At 47.6% G+C, this 15391-nt stretch overlaps 3 protein-coding genes across 3 annotated transcripts; 1 reads left to right on the forward strand and 2 right to left on the reverse strand.

Moving 5' to 3' along the window:
* Window positions 1-2933: 2933 nt before the first annotated feature.
* ATEG_07401 (S-methyl-5-thioribose-1-phosphate isomerase) lies at window positions 2934-4123 on the reverse strand (the record flags this gene model as incomplete). The annotated part of the gene is made up of 2 exons (XM_001216022.1): window positions 2934-3543; window positions 3600-4123. The coding sequence occupies 2 exons, from the start codon at window positions 4121-4123 to the stop codon at window positions 2934-2936; spliced, it is 1134 nt and encodes a 377-aa protein (XP_001216022.1).
* Window positions 4124-5528: 1405 nt separating this feature from the next.
* ATEG_07402 (small ubiquitin-related modifier domain-containing protein) lies at window positions 5529-6750 on the forward strand (the record flags this gene model as incomplete). Its single annotated transcript, XM_001216023.1, has 2 exons — window positions 5529-5550; window positions 5645-6750. 2 exons carry the CDS (start codon window positions 5529-5531, stop codon window positions 6748-6750), a joined length of 1128 nt encoding a protein of 375 aa, XP_001216023.1.
* A 1335-nt stretch (window positions 6751-8085) lies between these two features.
* On the reverse strand, window positions 8086-11848 carry set1 (histone methyltransferase SET1; the record flags this gene model as incomplete). Its single annotated transcript, XM_001216024.1, has 2 exons — window positions 8086-8189; window positions 8260-11848. 2 exons carry the CDS (start codon window positions 11846-11848, stop codon window positions 8086-8088), a joined length of 3693 nt encoding a protein of 1230 aa, XP_001216024.1.
* Window positions 11849-15391: the final 3543 nt, after the last annotated feature.

Below are 15391 nucleotides of genomic sequence, written 5' to 3' on the forward strand. Positions count from 1 at the left end.
TTATCTTTAAAATCTATTATTAATATTAGTAATATAGAATAGAAATATATATTAATATATATTTCTATTCTATATTACTAGATAATATTAATTTTTTTTTAAAAAAAATTATAATAACTCTATAAAAAATTAAATATTATTATAAAGATAATTTAAGTAAAATATATAGTTATTTATCTTTAATATTTTTTTTTAAAAATTAAATAATATTTTTATTATAGATTTTTAAGAAATTAGTTAAAATAAAGAGATTAACTATAATTAATCTAACTAAAAATTTAATTAAACTATATTTAAATAGATAAAATATAAAGGTTTTAGCGCTAAGAATACTTAATCAAATTAATCTAATCTTTTTTTATACCGCGGTTAGGTAAAAATAAGATATCTAGCCTTACTATTAACCTACGGTCAGGTTATAATAAAGGTCCTTAATCTCCCCTTACCTGGCCATTGCCCACTCTAGCTGTTATTACTATTAAAAATAAATAATTAATTAATTTTACGGCGCAGTAAAATAACTACTAAAAAAATTTAGAAGTTTTTAGAGAGAACAGAGAGGATTAGTTATCTATCTAAAAATAAAAAAATACTAGTAAATATCTTAGAAAAAGATAAATTTTAACTAAAAAACTACGATAATTAATTTTTAGTAACTATTTATTAGAACTATATCTAAAAAAATAAATTTTCTTCTAAAAATATAAAATTAAATAATTACTAGATATATATAATAATAAAATTCTATCTTACTAAAAAATAAATTGTAAAATAGCTTTATAACTATAATAAAGACGGCTATATCTATTTAAACTATATCTCTAAAGAATAATCTATCTTAATAAAAATATATAACTAATTTTAGATTCTAGCTTGAAGAAAAATTATCTTTTAATAAATAATTTTTTCTAAAAATATATATAGCTTCTTGCCTTTCAAAATAAAGCTAAAAATAACAGTTTCTCTACTAATCTTACTGTTGTTAGAATTATTACTGTCTTTAGAAATATAAATAAATCTATATATCTAGTATAGTTCTCTACTAAAGACTACTTCTATACTAGAATACTAGTAAATATCTAGTTATAGATGGAGATAAAAAAAAGAAAAAATATAGAACTAATAGACAACCTTCTTTGATAATTATATTTTAAAGTTTAAAGCTGAATTAGTCCGCATACTTTAATTAGAGAATCTCCCTAATTTTAAGCATATCTATTCCATCGGATTTATAAACTATATACTTAAGAAGCGCTTTATTAGAAGGGCTACCTGCTTCAAAAGAAAAGGAAGATTCTGCTAGAGCAGCGAAGCCACCGACTAAGGAACTAAAGGCAGCCTGCCCAGTCTCTTGTTCGGAAACACCAATCCTGATTCCTGAAGCCTCCGATTCCGAGGCCACGAGTCTTCTACATTATCTTCTGGTATTTCTATGTTAATTTTAATTATAACTATTGATTATTTAATTTTACAAGACTTTAGGCTCTAAAAACTATACTATAAATAAAGCCTACCAACTTATAGTTTTAGGCTAAAATTGACTAGAGTTATTTACTAGATTTAATTAGTTATTTAGTTTAATTATTAATTTTCTTAACTCTTATTAGTTCCTACTGTTAGATTAATAGGACTTCTTGATTAGGAAACTTCTAGAGGGAATACTTAAGGCAGGAACTCCCAGAGTTTTATAATAGGAAAGAGGTTTTTTCTAAGTAATAACTTGTATCTAGGTTTGTTGCTTATTTATGTAGGAATTTAATAAAATCACGAACTTTTATTGCTAATATCGTGAGGTTTCTTATATAGGCGGTTGCTTATAACTAGGGGAGTTTAGCTGTATTAACTGAGTCTAATTATATCTCTAGTCTTTCTAGATAGAGCAGGAGAGTTTAGCTGAACTCGTGTAGTTAAACTTTTAGTATTTTATCTTAACCCGAGCGAAACATAGATAAAAGAGTGTTGGAGCGGATTAAAAGTTCCGATAGAGGCCAGGGCAGCCTGGCGACCGGGAACCCCTCCAATTTATCTAGCTTAGACAATTCAAGAACAATTTATTGATCAAATTCATACTATATAGTATACCGATACTGGATATTCTGACGCCAAATTGTGGCGGTAGGTTGACTGTTAGCGGATAGAAACTGGTAAACGCAAAAAAGTATCTATTGGCACACAACTACCTAGGCAATTGCCAGACAAGGGGGGCATATAAAATGGAGCCGCCGTGAGTTCAGCGAAGGCTTCCGAGAGAGGAACCTCATGATCCACTATTTCCCCAAATTCGTGCGGGGAATAGTTTGGCCTCTACCGAGTCCCGAGAACCACACTGAACAGTCCATGTACTACACAGTATTCTTCTCCACCCAAGTCATATTGCTCTTATCATGTGGACCACACAGCGCATTTGAAGCCTGCACATATACTAGATCGGAGGAGAGACAATAAACTATTGCTCTGCGAAAGCAGGTGAGACAACCACACTACCATCGCACTGCACAGACAGTAAGCGTTCTAATAACGTTCCACAGGGGTCAACATGCCTCATTCTGATAACCCTGGTAGTCCATCGCATAATGATTTTGCACAAGTAAGTGACTGACCTCATTGTCCTGAACTCATTACCTACAATGCTAGAAATGTCATGCTACCGAGTCATTTGCTTGTCTCCACAGAGCCACTACTAACCCTCAATAGGCATTTAGCGACCTTGCTAAGTATATACCCGTTCGGTCAGTAGGATTAGCTTGAATGTTTTATTGACGAGCAACCCTTAGTGGCGAGAGAACAGCCTTAGCCTTGGAAAACCAGTTGAGCGAGCTGGAAGGGAAGATTGAGGAGCTCTTGGAATTTTTTGAAGGGAACAACGCCCAAGAAACCACTTATCAAAGTAACGAGGACCAGAACACCCAAGGGGACTCTATGACACAGCCAAATCAAAACAGCTCTTCTAAATGAAACATACCCGCAGAATCCTTCTCCATCACACCTTTCTCTGTTATGATCCCATCAATGAGGGCCGCAGGCGTAACATCAAATGCGGGATTCCAGACGTTGATCCCCTTGGCCGCGGTGCAGACGGTGACCAGTTCCACATCCTCGCTACCTGTATTATCCCGCGGTCCTCTAATACTCGTCACCTCCGACGCCAAACGCTCTTCAATAACAATCTGATCTCCAGACTTGGTGTTCAGGTCAATTGTCGTGAGTGGTGCAGCGACCAAGAACTTCACATTATGGTACTTTGCGAGAACCGCAAGGCCATAGGTACCGATCTTGTTCGCCGTGTCGCCATTTGCGGCGACCCTGTCCGCTCCTACAACTATCGCATTCACACCAGCCTTCTTACTGGCGAGCAGGGCAGCCGCCATAGAATCGGTGATGAGGGTCGCGGGGAGCGCGTCATGAACGAGTTCGAATGCCGTCAGCCGGGAGCCCTGGTTGTATGGTCTTGTCTCTGTACAATATGCGTGCTGTAGCGAATCGGCCGACGCGAGGGAGCGGATCACGCCTAGAGCAGTTCCGTAGCCCGAAGTCGCAAGGGACCTGTTCATGGGTTAATGCTCAGACTCGAAGCCATAAAGATCCTCGGCGGTACTCACCCCGTGTTACAGTGAGTCAGCACTGTAGCTTTTCCGTGTCCCTCGAGAGAATTCTTCAAGATCCACTGGGCACCATGCTCGCCAATTTTCTTATTGTCTTCCACATCCTTAACTAGCATCTCTTCCGCTGCCTGGATGAAGGCCGTAGCCACCGTCTTGCCCGTCGCGCCAGGGGCGCGAGCGCTCTGTGCAACCACTACCTCAAGCTTACGCGCCGCATCACTGAGGTTGACGGCTGTAGGCCGGCTGCTCACGAGGTACCGCAGTTTTTCTACCACGAAAGTCTGGACGTCTTCGGCCTCAGGGGACAGTTTGTCATGCGCCATCAGGCCGTGCAACTCAGAGGCGAGGGCGAGGGCTGCCACAATAGCAATGGCCGGTGCTCCTCGCACTCGCATATCCTTGATCGCATGCCAGCCTTCTTCACTGTTGTGTATTGTGACATATTTTTCCACGTGTGGCAGTTGTAATTGATCGATGATCGCAAGGTCACCGTTGTTGTATTTGATAGCTTGGAGGGTCATCCTGGGTCGAATGAGTGGCGAGAACAGCGGCGGCTGGCGCAAGATGTCTAGGGAGCAACAGGCTTAGTTAATCGCCGGTAAATCTGTGCTCTGCAAGCGTCAAGACTTACTGAGAAGGGGTGCGAGCCTTGATGGACGGGAATCTTTATTATTGTAGAGGGGCCGAGATGTGTACGGAGTAGCGGCAAAGTGGGGTTCATCCTGGAATTTTATCTAATATTTTTTTTTTGCCATCGATGCCCAGCCGTTCTGAGGGCCAATGCCAACCCCAATGGGTGGGTTTATTTCAGATATTAAGAGTCTCTCAGACGCTGTATTATCTACCTCCCTGGATTCTTGGTCGAATAAAGGCTTTTCGTACCTGACCAGGACCAGCCATACAAAACGTCTCGTAACTTATAGTCGATTATTTATTTCATCATATTTAGCTTCAACATCGCTAAATAGCCAGCAACGCGTCGGACTTCCACCATTGTGGAGAGAGGATACCAGCACGCTGGCCAAAGACAGATGGGATATTCAGATAATGGCAAGAATAGGACCGAGGTACTCCCGTGACCGCCGCAAAGAATAAAATGAAGAGATTCCAGCAAGTTTCAAGCGGGTTGAGTAAGAGAGGGGGGAAGACCAAATCTACGGCGGATGCAGACCAATTCGTCCTGGTGGACATGGTAGGGAGGGAACCCGGGCAGGATAGTTCGGAATCGCGGGCCACAGCCGGAAAAGTCGCTTCGTGAGAGGACTCATCACCGCGCAGAGATATAAAGGACTGAGAATAAGGCAAATTGAATTAGCAATGTATATCCGCCAGAAGGAAAACACGTACCGTTGTTCCCGCGCACGAAAGCGTCGCCGTAGCTGCGTCGTAGCTTGCCATTCACATACTCCTCCGACTTCTCGAGCGCGATATTCATATAACCATCCACCGATTGAAGTTCGCCTGGACATAAAGATCATCAGAATCTGATAAAATCATTGTTGTAGCGCTTCACGAACCTTTGTAGACAACACCGGAGTTCAGTTTTACCGTGACCGGGGCACCGATGATTTCACCCAAGAAGGCAGAAGGGTCTTTGCCTTCAGATGATGCTCCGTTCTCCATTGTTCTGGATTCGCACAGGGCCTTAGTCTGGTGCGTTCGAGGAACGTTGGAATAGGTAGGTAAGAAGTAGAGCTGGGGTCTCTGAAAGCGGCCGATCTCGAAGGCGGGGAGGCACGTGTCAGACCCCCACCGCCCTACTCCGTAATCACTATTGCTGATCGTTGCGACTGATCTCGCCATTCATAGGCGCTCCAAACGAGAGGAAGCAGCATTTCAATGCAGCAATTCCTCAATTATCGCCTTTAATACGATATCTTTTATCCGCCTTCCCCAGGGGCTCCGGTTTCGTTTGCCTTGCCTACCATGACGAAGCTATCAGTACCAGGTCCGTGATCCTGAAACTCAGCCTGTCCAAGCTATGCGCTCTTTTTTCAAGAGGCCTTCATGGGCAACCCGTGGGGAAGAGGACCTCCCCGCAGATTTCTATCGTCGCGCCGACCAGACATATGCCGACATCATTGCTGCGAGAAAAGAATCCCGAGAGCGGTCGACAAAGTCCCCGAATGATGCCCCTACAGACGGTCGCGAGAGACGTAAGCGCAGACGGCCGTCGCACGAAGACGATTCGTCCCTGGAGGGAGATGGCCCAGCGTCAAAAACTCCTGAGCGTCGTTGGATGAAGATCGATCAACATCAGCAGTCTCCGGAGGTAGAAACTCACAGAGTCTCGAGCGCGGACAATGTAGCCGGTTCAGCGACCCCAGGAGCATCTCCATCACCCGATAATTTTAGCGATGTCATTGTTTCGGATACCACGAACGCGAAAAAGGGTTTCTCAAACGGCAGCGCTGATGGGACCCATGGTGGGCCCGATTCAACAGCAATTGACAAACCTGTACCGCTGTCCCGCCAGGAAAGCGCGAGCAAGAGTGAGATTGCTTCTCAGGATAGCACACCCTCGAATAATACACTTGACGACATGGTCATCGAGATTCTCATTACTTCAAAAATCAAAGATACGAAGCCACTTATTGTTCAGCGAAAAATGACCCAGTCATTGAAAGAGGTTCGCCTGGTCTGGTGTAGTCGTCAAAACCTACCCAAGGAATGTCAATCCGCGGTGTATCTGACATGGAAGGGGAAGCGCTTGTTCGACGTGACCACCTGCAAGAGTTTGGGCATCGGAGCGGGTAGCTTAACGGCAGACGACTATCTACAATATGACGAAGGGAACATGCGCATCCATATGGAGGCCGCCACTGATGATCCTTCTCTACTACCCATGGAGCGACAACAGTCTGTGGATGATTCCGATTCCGCACAAGAATCCTCGCAGCTCGAAGATACTGGACAGCTGGGGTCACAGAGCATTGTTTTGAAGTGCCCTGGATATGCAGATCTCGGGATAAATACTTCCCCTAATATGAAGGTTTCTGAGGTAATATCTATATTTCGCAAAGCAAGGAATATCTTCGAAGGTCAGAATGTGTACCTGACATTCGACGGTGATCGTCTGGAGCCGGAGAATCGCCTCGAGGACTACGACATCGCAGACGATGATCTTTTGGATGTTATTATCAGGTGAAGTTACCATCACTGGTTTGTACATGACGTTGAATACGCTTGCGTGGGCTGGAGATAGTATAATGGTTGGTCCATCTCTAAAGCCCTCAGATAATACATAGTACATATGCCGCAACGTCGCTCCCATCTCTCCGAATGGCTCTTATTTTATTATCTGTAGTACGCTTATGCCCAGCAAATCTAGCCTACTTCTGACACCATCTTTTTTACCCCGGTGATGGAGACTGGTGAAGTATGCCTTACGGACGACATATACTTCGGGTTGATTTCTGGGTCCCGTCACTCCCCGCACGGCTCTGGCAAATTTTCTTAACAACCATCTCCAAGACTATCTTTGACATCCTACGCCTCCCCACCATTCCCCTCAAGTGCTACCGTATCTATACTTCCCAGCTCACTCCGAATACAACATGAAGCTCATCACAGCCAATTTCTTAACGTGCGCGGTTAAGGGCTGCAAGACGTCGCCCGCATCGTTCCCGCTTCACTTCCGCGATGCCGAACTCGAGCTGCAAGAGTGCGATTTCCAGCCCGACTTCATACGCAATATTCTTCCCCGAATTGACTGGGACGCTCTGCAAGTGATGGCCAGCGAGGTGGGCGGACCCTCCTTTCGCGCGCGCGAAAGTTTTATTCGATCGACTAACCCCTGCGACAGCTCGGCTTTCCTTCGATTCCGCAGACGAAACCCGAGGGCGACGCGCTCCAGGATGAACAGCTTCTGAAGGAGCTTCACAGGCTGCTGTTGGAAGCGCAGGTTATGGAGGGCAAACTCTGCTGCGGTAACTGCGGGCATGAATACCTCATCAAAGAAGGAATCGCCAATTTCCTGCTACCCAGCCACTTAGGTGAGTCGCTTCTCGTCGCTTCTTACCCTGCTTCTTGCTGATGTGGGCCAGTTTAATTCTATTTCGAAACGGAATTATCCGGAATGATACCACGATTCGAATTTCAATCGGCGTTGACTGCTTAGACCTCCTCACTTCCATATAATTACCGCCGATCGTCCGTTACTTTTCGTTTATCGAATGGTGTTATGTCTATATCGCAAGCGACCATTCTTCGAGGACAATATTCTATTTGGATGTCTGTTGAGGATATATGGTACATGGCTGTTTCTCTTTATTCAAAAAAGAAATACAAGGCACAACACCGGCACACGGGTGGTGTGCGCGGTCTCCACGAGAACTCCTGGCCAAATGCCCATCAAAACGCCACAAAAAACATGCTGCAGCCGTCAAAGCACCTTAGGGGATAAACCGGCGTTGGAGAGAAGGTCATCAATGGGTAAAGGACCCGGAGAAGCACAGATCCTTCGGGGGAATAAAAGTGTACACTAGTTAAGGAAGCCCTTGCATCCAGTTGAGCCGCAAAGGCACGGGATTCTGTCGTCGCTGTCCCATTCCCGTTCAAATTTGTAGTCGTAGGTCAGCTCTTCATCTGTAAGAGAACGGTAATCAGCCTGCTGTTCCACTGGGTGCGCACGCATTTAGCTTGAAGATCCACATACCTCGTTCGATATCCCTCAGAGCATATATGACAATCCGCTTGCTGCCATCGACCTTGATAATCTTGGCAGTGCAATTGGGCGTACAACTGTGGTTGATAAACCGAGCGATGCCTCCCCGTTTAGTGGCATCGATGACGGTATTCTCGTCAATGCGGAAGAGATAACTGCTGCCGATGCCACTCTTCAAGTATTGCCGTTCCCTCATGTCTGCAACTTGCTGTCGGACCTTCTCTCCCACGTATTCGATGATCATATCGTTTGCCGAGATGTTCTCCTCGGCATAGAGGCCCCAGTTGTGAATCGCGGATCGAGCAAAGCGCACGGGTTTCTTCCGTTTCTTCAATTGATTGAACCGAAGAACGTCACTATCGCCGCTCTGCGTCGGGAGTGCTTGTTTCTGCGCGTTGATGTCGGCGATGAGTCGGCGATTATTGACTCTCGTCGATCTGGAGGTCGATTTAGAAATGTTCTTAGCAGCAGCGACTCTAGCAGCCTCCGCAGCAACGCTCTGGGGGTCAGTCTTCGCCCGGGCCTCACGCTCTTCACGCGCCTTCTGGACCTTGATGCGATGCGGCAGATATTTCGACTTTTCTGACTCAAGGATCCTCTTCCTTCCCTCAGTCCGGGCAGCTCCTGTTGGGTTCCGCACATAGTACCCATGGATCTTGGCCTCCTCGTGTACTGGACCAGTGTCTCCTGGGCGATTGAGAGCTTTGATCTCTTTCTGTCTCCAGGCCCATGCGGACAGATTGCCCAGGTCGACGGTCGCCTGTTCGGCAAGGATTTCTTGAAGGAAGCACAAGTCCTCCTCGTCTTTAACCAGGTTCTGCCACCCATCCAAGTCAAGGATGACTGCCTGGTCATCTTCCACAATCCGCCGAGGTTCGCCGTACGACACCTTCCACCTCACCTCCTCCGTCGATGTCTCATCATATACCGAAACACCATCGGCTTCAATCGGATGCGATGAGGCGCGGCTTTCCTTTCCGGGTAAAAGAGGCTCAATGTCAGCTTCCTCGAGGCTTGACGGGCTCAAATCTTCCTGATCCAGACGCTTTTGTGGACCATCAGTGTGGTCTTTATCAACTGTAGAGCCATCTTCGTCAGGCGTCGGAAGAACATGTGCGTCCACGGATTGAATCTCTGTCACGGAATCCACATCGAGAAGGGTATCGTTCTCTCTTTGCCTTTTCCGCGCCTTAAGCTCTTTCTTGTCTCGTTTCCTTTTGAGCGAGTCTGTGGGGTGCTCGTCCAAATCACCGTGTATATCTTTCTGCGCGAACTCAACCCCAGTATTGTCTGCCTTCGAGTCTCCTACTTGGTCCGCAAGCTCCGGCGTAGCCCTGTCCACCGATTTAGGTTCAAACTCATCTCCATCCTCCGAGACTGACGACCGGGAGCTCATGCGACTCAGCGGGCGGCTGTCTGATTCATCATTGTCCTTTGAAAACGGAGTCCTCTGGTCATCATCGGAATCGTCGACATCGTGTAACTGTTGTAGACGGTGGTAGAGAGGCCGGACTTCCTTTCTTCGCAATGGCTGCTTACGCCTCTCGTCCAAGAAAGCAATGTCCGTACGATCAAGGCGGTTGGACTTTCTTATCCGCGGAAGAGACAAAACATTAAGATTAGATGCGTTCAGCGGTTGCCTGAGCCTGGAAGAGTCAGGCCGCGTCCCAGATGCGCCGACGGAGTTATCGGCTTCGATCCGAAACATGGGCCGTCTCATTCCCTCAGGATCCGGGATGCCCAGCCTTTTCCTTCTATCCGCATGTCGCCCTGGGTCGAGATAGTCGTATAAGGCGGGTACACCTATGCGCGACTTGACGTCTTCAAGAAGTTTGTCTTTCAGATCCCGAATGATTATCGTCAAGACTTCCTTGCACGGATCGAGGTCAAGAGCACGCTGCTTCTTCTCTTCCTCAATGTCCAGCTCGGCCTCTCTTTTGAGCCTGTCCATCTCCGCTCGCTTCCGCTGCTCTGCTTGGAATCGCGCCGGGCTGGGACTGCGCTCATACGCGGGATTCCCATAAGGCTGACTCTCCATATTCATGATGTACGTGAATAACGGCTTCATATGGCACATCTTGTAGCAGCGTTCGGTTTCTTCCTCTCCACGCCGCGAGTTCTCAAATATAATGTAGTAGCCGGTCTTGTCGCAACGGATATCTTTCCAGTTGAATAATTTGAGTCGCTTTTTCAAGTGTGGCACGGTCGTGCTGAGGACTGGGACGTAACAGTGTGCAATGAAAATGTAGGGGTCTCGCTTGATTTGGTTCAGTATGGGTGTTTCTTCCACCAACGACGGCATGGCCGGTTTTAAAAACGTCGCTCGGGGGCCTTCCGGTATAGCAATGGGTGGACGAATGGAGGATTTCCCAGACGGCCCTTTTGGCGCGGTAGGGGGAGGTTCATTTCGTTTCAGTGCAGGCTCAGGTCGTGTCTCTTCCGTAGAGGATACCTTGTTCTGCTGATGTCCAACCCTCTGCGCATCAACCGCTCGTGATACAAGCTTTTCCGACACGATCCCTTCTCGATCCAACTCGACCCTGATCCTCCGGGTCCCGATGCGCTGTTCCTTCTTGCACTCATAGAACGCCCGCCTCGCAGCGTTCGGGCCGGAAACCGGACCGCCTCCTCGAAACGATACACTGTCCTTGTATTTGATGGAGCAGATCCCGAGGAATCGGCCAGTAATCGGGTCGGTGCGATTGTTGATCTCGGCGATTTCACCGAAGCTTGAGAACAGTGCGCTGATTGGTGCAATCGGGGTCAGAGGGTCGAAACCCGTAACGACTATTTGTACGGGGGGTCCGGGTCCTATAGTCGTTGCAGCATCGTATGGCCACGGTCTCAGCGTATACGGAGCCGGGCGATATTTCGTTTTTTGCTTACAGCCCGCCCCTCGCGTGTAATTCGATATGACCAAGCGAGGGTCGGCCGGACAAGCGTCTTGCTCATTTAGCACAATGTCCACGTAGCGTGGTTTCCGCCGCTTCTCCTTCAGGGAAGATCGCTTTTCGACATCGGGATCGTAGACGAGCTTGGAGCCTTTGATGTCGCCGGAACGACGGCTCTGCGACTGGGGGGTTGGAGGAGTGTGAACGGGCGTGATGTCCGATCGCGGGGCATCAATGCCGGAGCCCGGGGGGTTTTCTAGGGTAATCCCATTTGCTAGCTTGGTCTGCGGTGATCCAGGTTTGCGAGACGGCGAGGACTCTGCGTTGGTGAGCGGTGTGAGAGTTTCGAGGTGCGCTTCATAATTAGTGGTCGCTCGAAGATCAGGAGCGGATGAGGTAGGAGCTGAGGTACCGGTACCTATGGAGCCGGCCGAAGCGTCTCCGGTGCCTTCAGATGACGTTGGCTTGTGATCGGGCAGGGCCTTTGCTGTCCGATCAGACGACGTAGTACCATTGGCGAGATCATGGATACTACTCGATTCTGACGATTCTGGTCGTTCAAGGCCATTTTCAGCGCCAGCGGGGGGCTTGGGCTGCGGTCGATCCCGGCTGGACTTGAAGCGCTTCTGTTGGAGAACGGATGGCGCAGTAGGGAAAAAGTCCGCAAAGCCTGCCGATGACCGCGACATGGTGAGAATGGCTACGCGCCGGAATCAGAACACCTGCAATTCGAAGGCAGCATCCTTGACCACTCTTATCGGATCATGCGCGAATATGTGGCCAGGACCGGCTTGCCTGACGCGGAGTGTACCGGGCGGTCCCAGATCTCCAGGATGCGGACTGGACGAAAAAGACGACGAGGTTGGGAAGTCTAGAGCGGACACGCAGAGACACGAGAGCTAGGGCAGTGAGTAAATCACTCCAGGTGCAGTCTCAAAATTTCCGACGATAGGGAACACGGTGGTTCTCCAGGAAAGCCGGGGTATAATGTCTTGACGTCGCCTTGCGAACGCGATGAAGGACCATTAACACGCGAAGCAGTTTCTCGCAGGGGTGGAGTGGGGGAGGGGACAGCAGGAAGGGATCGTAGAAAATCTCCAGGTAGCCGACCAGACGATTGGAAAATTTAGATCAGCTGTCAAATTGAGTGCAAAAGTCTTGCTTTGTTGTGTTGGCATTCAAAGGCTCGCAAGGACGAAGATGAGAGGGAGGGCGAAAAAGAGTTGCCAGGCCGGCTGCTGTTCCTTAGTTCCAGAAACTCCACGCCGCAGGGATGGATGGGTCCCGTCGCAGTAACGCGATCTGCCTGCAGCGCACCGTCCAGAGAAGGACACAAAACTCTCCATGGGCTTGACTCTTTTCAAAAAATGTTTCTATCTACTGATGTGGGGTTATTTTGCCAATCTCTCGAGCCGCCGTCTCTTGTCGCAGATATTTCACTGCTGTTCTTCACGAGCCTACTTGCTGACGTCAGTTCTCCCGCAGGAGGAAAAGGAAAAAGAAAAGGCATCCCTACGAACCAGTTTGCATCTCCTCGTACTCCCAATGAAAGCCGCTAGATACACCACAAATTTTGAGAGTCTCCCCTTCGCTATCTGAGAACGAAAAGAAATAGGACGTTATACATACAAACTGCGGGTTGGTGATGATTGTTCAGGACAGATCGGTTGCACGGCCTCCGGTTTGACACGCGACTCCGATGGTGGTCTCTATACAAGAAATGAATGTGGCTTCTGAAAGAACGCAATGTTCTGTGTTCTTATTCCTGAACTGTGGAGACAATGGCGAGGACACGAGGGTCAGATGAGTTCTCATATAGAGTGCAGTCTCCCTCCTGCCAACAAACACTCTGTATGAGAACCCATTTGACTCTCCCGTAGTGACATGAGGAGACACTACGGTATCTCTGATCTCATGAGGAACCCCCGAATGGCCAGCTGCCTAGGATTTGAGTGCCGCTGCATATGCACGAACAGCTGGTACAGGATCCTAGATACAGGAGGTATATGCCTAGGGGGCTTTCGGACGGCCGCTGGAATAACGATTGAAAGAGTTGGAGAGATATGGCCTGGATAATGTTTCGTTTGTATATCCCGTAGAGATGGATGGTGGATCTGCCAAGGTCCGTCTCTGAGTTAGGATGCACCAGTTGACGCGAAGTGTTGGCTTTGAGCTGGCTCCTCCCTCCATATAACTAGACCGATCCGGATTCACCAGTCTTCCCCTTCGTCTGCAACCATGGGCGTCAGAGTATTCCGCATACAATATATCATGTCAACATATTGAGGACCTATACTCTTGCGGCATGATTGTCCTCAGGGAATTCAGCGGGACACATTGTATATCTCATCCAAGGAAGACCTGTGCTAAACCGATAATTATTACATACCATAGATTCCCACCGTGATACCGGCTTATCAAATTGAACCAGCTGTGAAAGGATCGGTGGCCCATGCCATCATCTTTGCATGGGTGTGATCATCTTGAAATGCGGCTCCAACCAGTCCGTATGATTTGCCGATATCCTACCTACCTACAGGTACCTAGATACTCCACTACTGGTCAGTTGGCCCATCTCGGTCGAACGATATCTGTTCTTCTTATGGTAGAATCAACTTCAAGCTAGAAGGATCTTCGTTCGGGTAAGAAGTGAGACACCCGCATAGGCTAGGTACCGGTGACCGGCGGCTCCGATGCGATGTGAGGCACTCCACAGCCGCGGACAAAAATAGTAACTTCACCAAAATCTCCCGAACCTTGGGTCATCGTCACCACACATCGTTTCTTTGTCTTGCCATTCCTAGGTAGGTACCTGGACCTGCAGGGACGGTCTTCCTATCTGTCGCTACTTGTTTGGATGTGTAAACATGTATGCATGTATGTACCCCGGAGCACCCTAGTTCCCTAGGTGGCTAATTGCCACATACCAAAGCTATTTTAGGAGCTTGCGCCTTCAGAATGTAAGTAAACGCAGATGAGTGGGAGGGACTGTCTGCATGACGGAATCTATACATACTCTGGAGAATGTGGACGGAATGCCTTGTTGACAGGTGCTGAAGAGATACCTACAGAAGAAATTTTGACCCTGACAGGAACAGGATTTTGGCTTACGATACTCCTCAGTTCCATAGGTCCATATCATCACTCTTCTAAAAAGGGGTAACTTTGGAGAATGTGGTGTTTCAGTCTTTGCTTGTAAACATGAAACTATGACGACGGTTCCAAGGTACGGCCTGCTTCTCTTTCAAACGCAGGAAATAGTCAAGCCACTTTGCACTTTGCAACTGTTACCAAATGGGCGAACATTGTTTGCGTTTTGGTATGGAGTATTCTGTACGGAATACTCTGTGGATTGGTAAATTTTTTTTTTTTTTTGCCCCAGAAGAGCACAGAATACGGGATATCAAGGAGAGCAAAAAAAACCAGATCCACCATGGCCATGGACCGGGGGTTATTATTAGAAATTGGCAGACCGGGCGATAGGTCATTCGGTAGTGATCTCCCACGCCGCCAGCTTCTATGCTGAACTATAGGAAAATAGAAGGGAACTAGAAAATAGAATCTTCCATAGCAACGAAGAGGCAAGACTAACTAACTAACTATGCTGGCCAGTGGCCAAAAATAATCCGTTAGTGGAGGCTATTTTTGACCGGCGGTGGGGATGATGAGAATACCGCCTCCGTACCAAGTCACCCCTCCTCCTTCCCTCCCCCCTTAGCCACGCCACGGACGAGCCGAGTCATGGGTGAGACATGCCTCAGCAACCGGTGGGAGGCGCAGACCATACCGATTATTGGTCCACTTTGCTTGGAAGACGCCATTTCCTTCCTGGCCTAGCAGCTTCCCTGGTTGCTCTCGTTTGGTGGGTCTCGATCTCTAACATAAAACATAAAGCTGTTCCTCCCCCCCTCCTCCTTCCAATTGATTATTGTCGATCCAACCAATTCACCTCTCTTCCCTCTCTCTCTGTGTCTCTCTTCTTCCCCTTCCTCCTCTTCTCTCGCTTTCTCGCCTATCACCCTCTTCTTCGTCTACAATTCCCTGCGATATACCCTCACCGTTTTTCAGGCATTAGAACATACACGGTTGTGCCCCACCGCTTGTTTGTTGATATTTCTCAATTCTGGTCACCACGAAACAGCGGATCTCTTCTACCAGTCGTTTCTGAAGATTTCCTCAAATCTCCATCTGCTTCCTCATTCCTCCTGATACCTCCCCCCCCTCAATTAATC

Source organism: Aspergillus terreus, genomic scaffold (genome assembly GCF_000149615.1).
Source record: "Aspergillus terreus NIH2624 scaffold_11 genomic scaffold, whole genome shotgun sequence".
NCBI classification, from domain to species: Eukaryota; Fungi; Ascomycota; class Eurotiomycetes; order Eurotiales; family Aspergillaceae; genus Aspergillus; species Aspergillus terreus.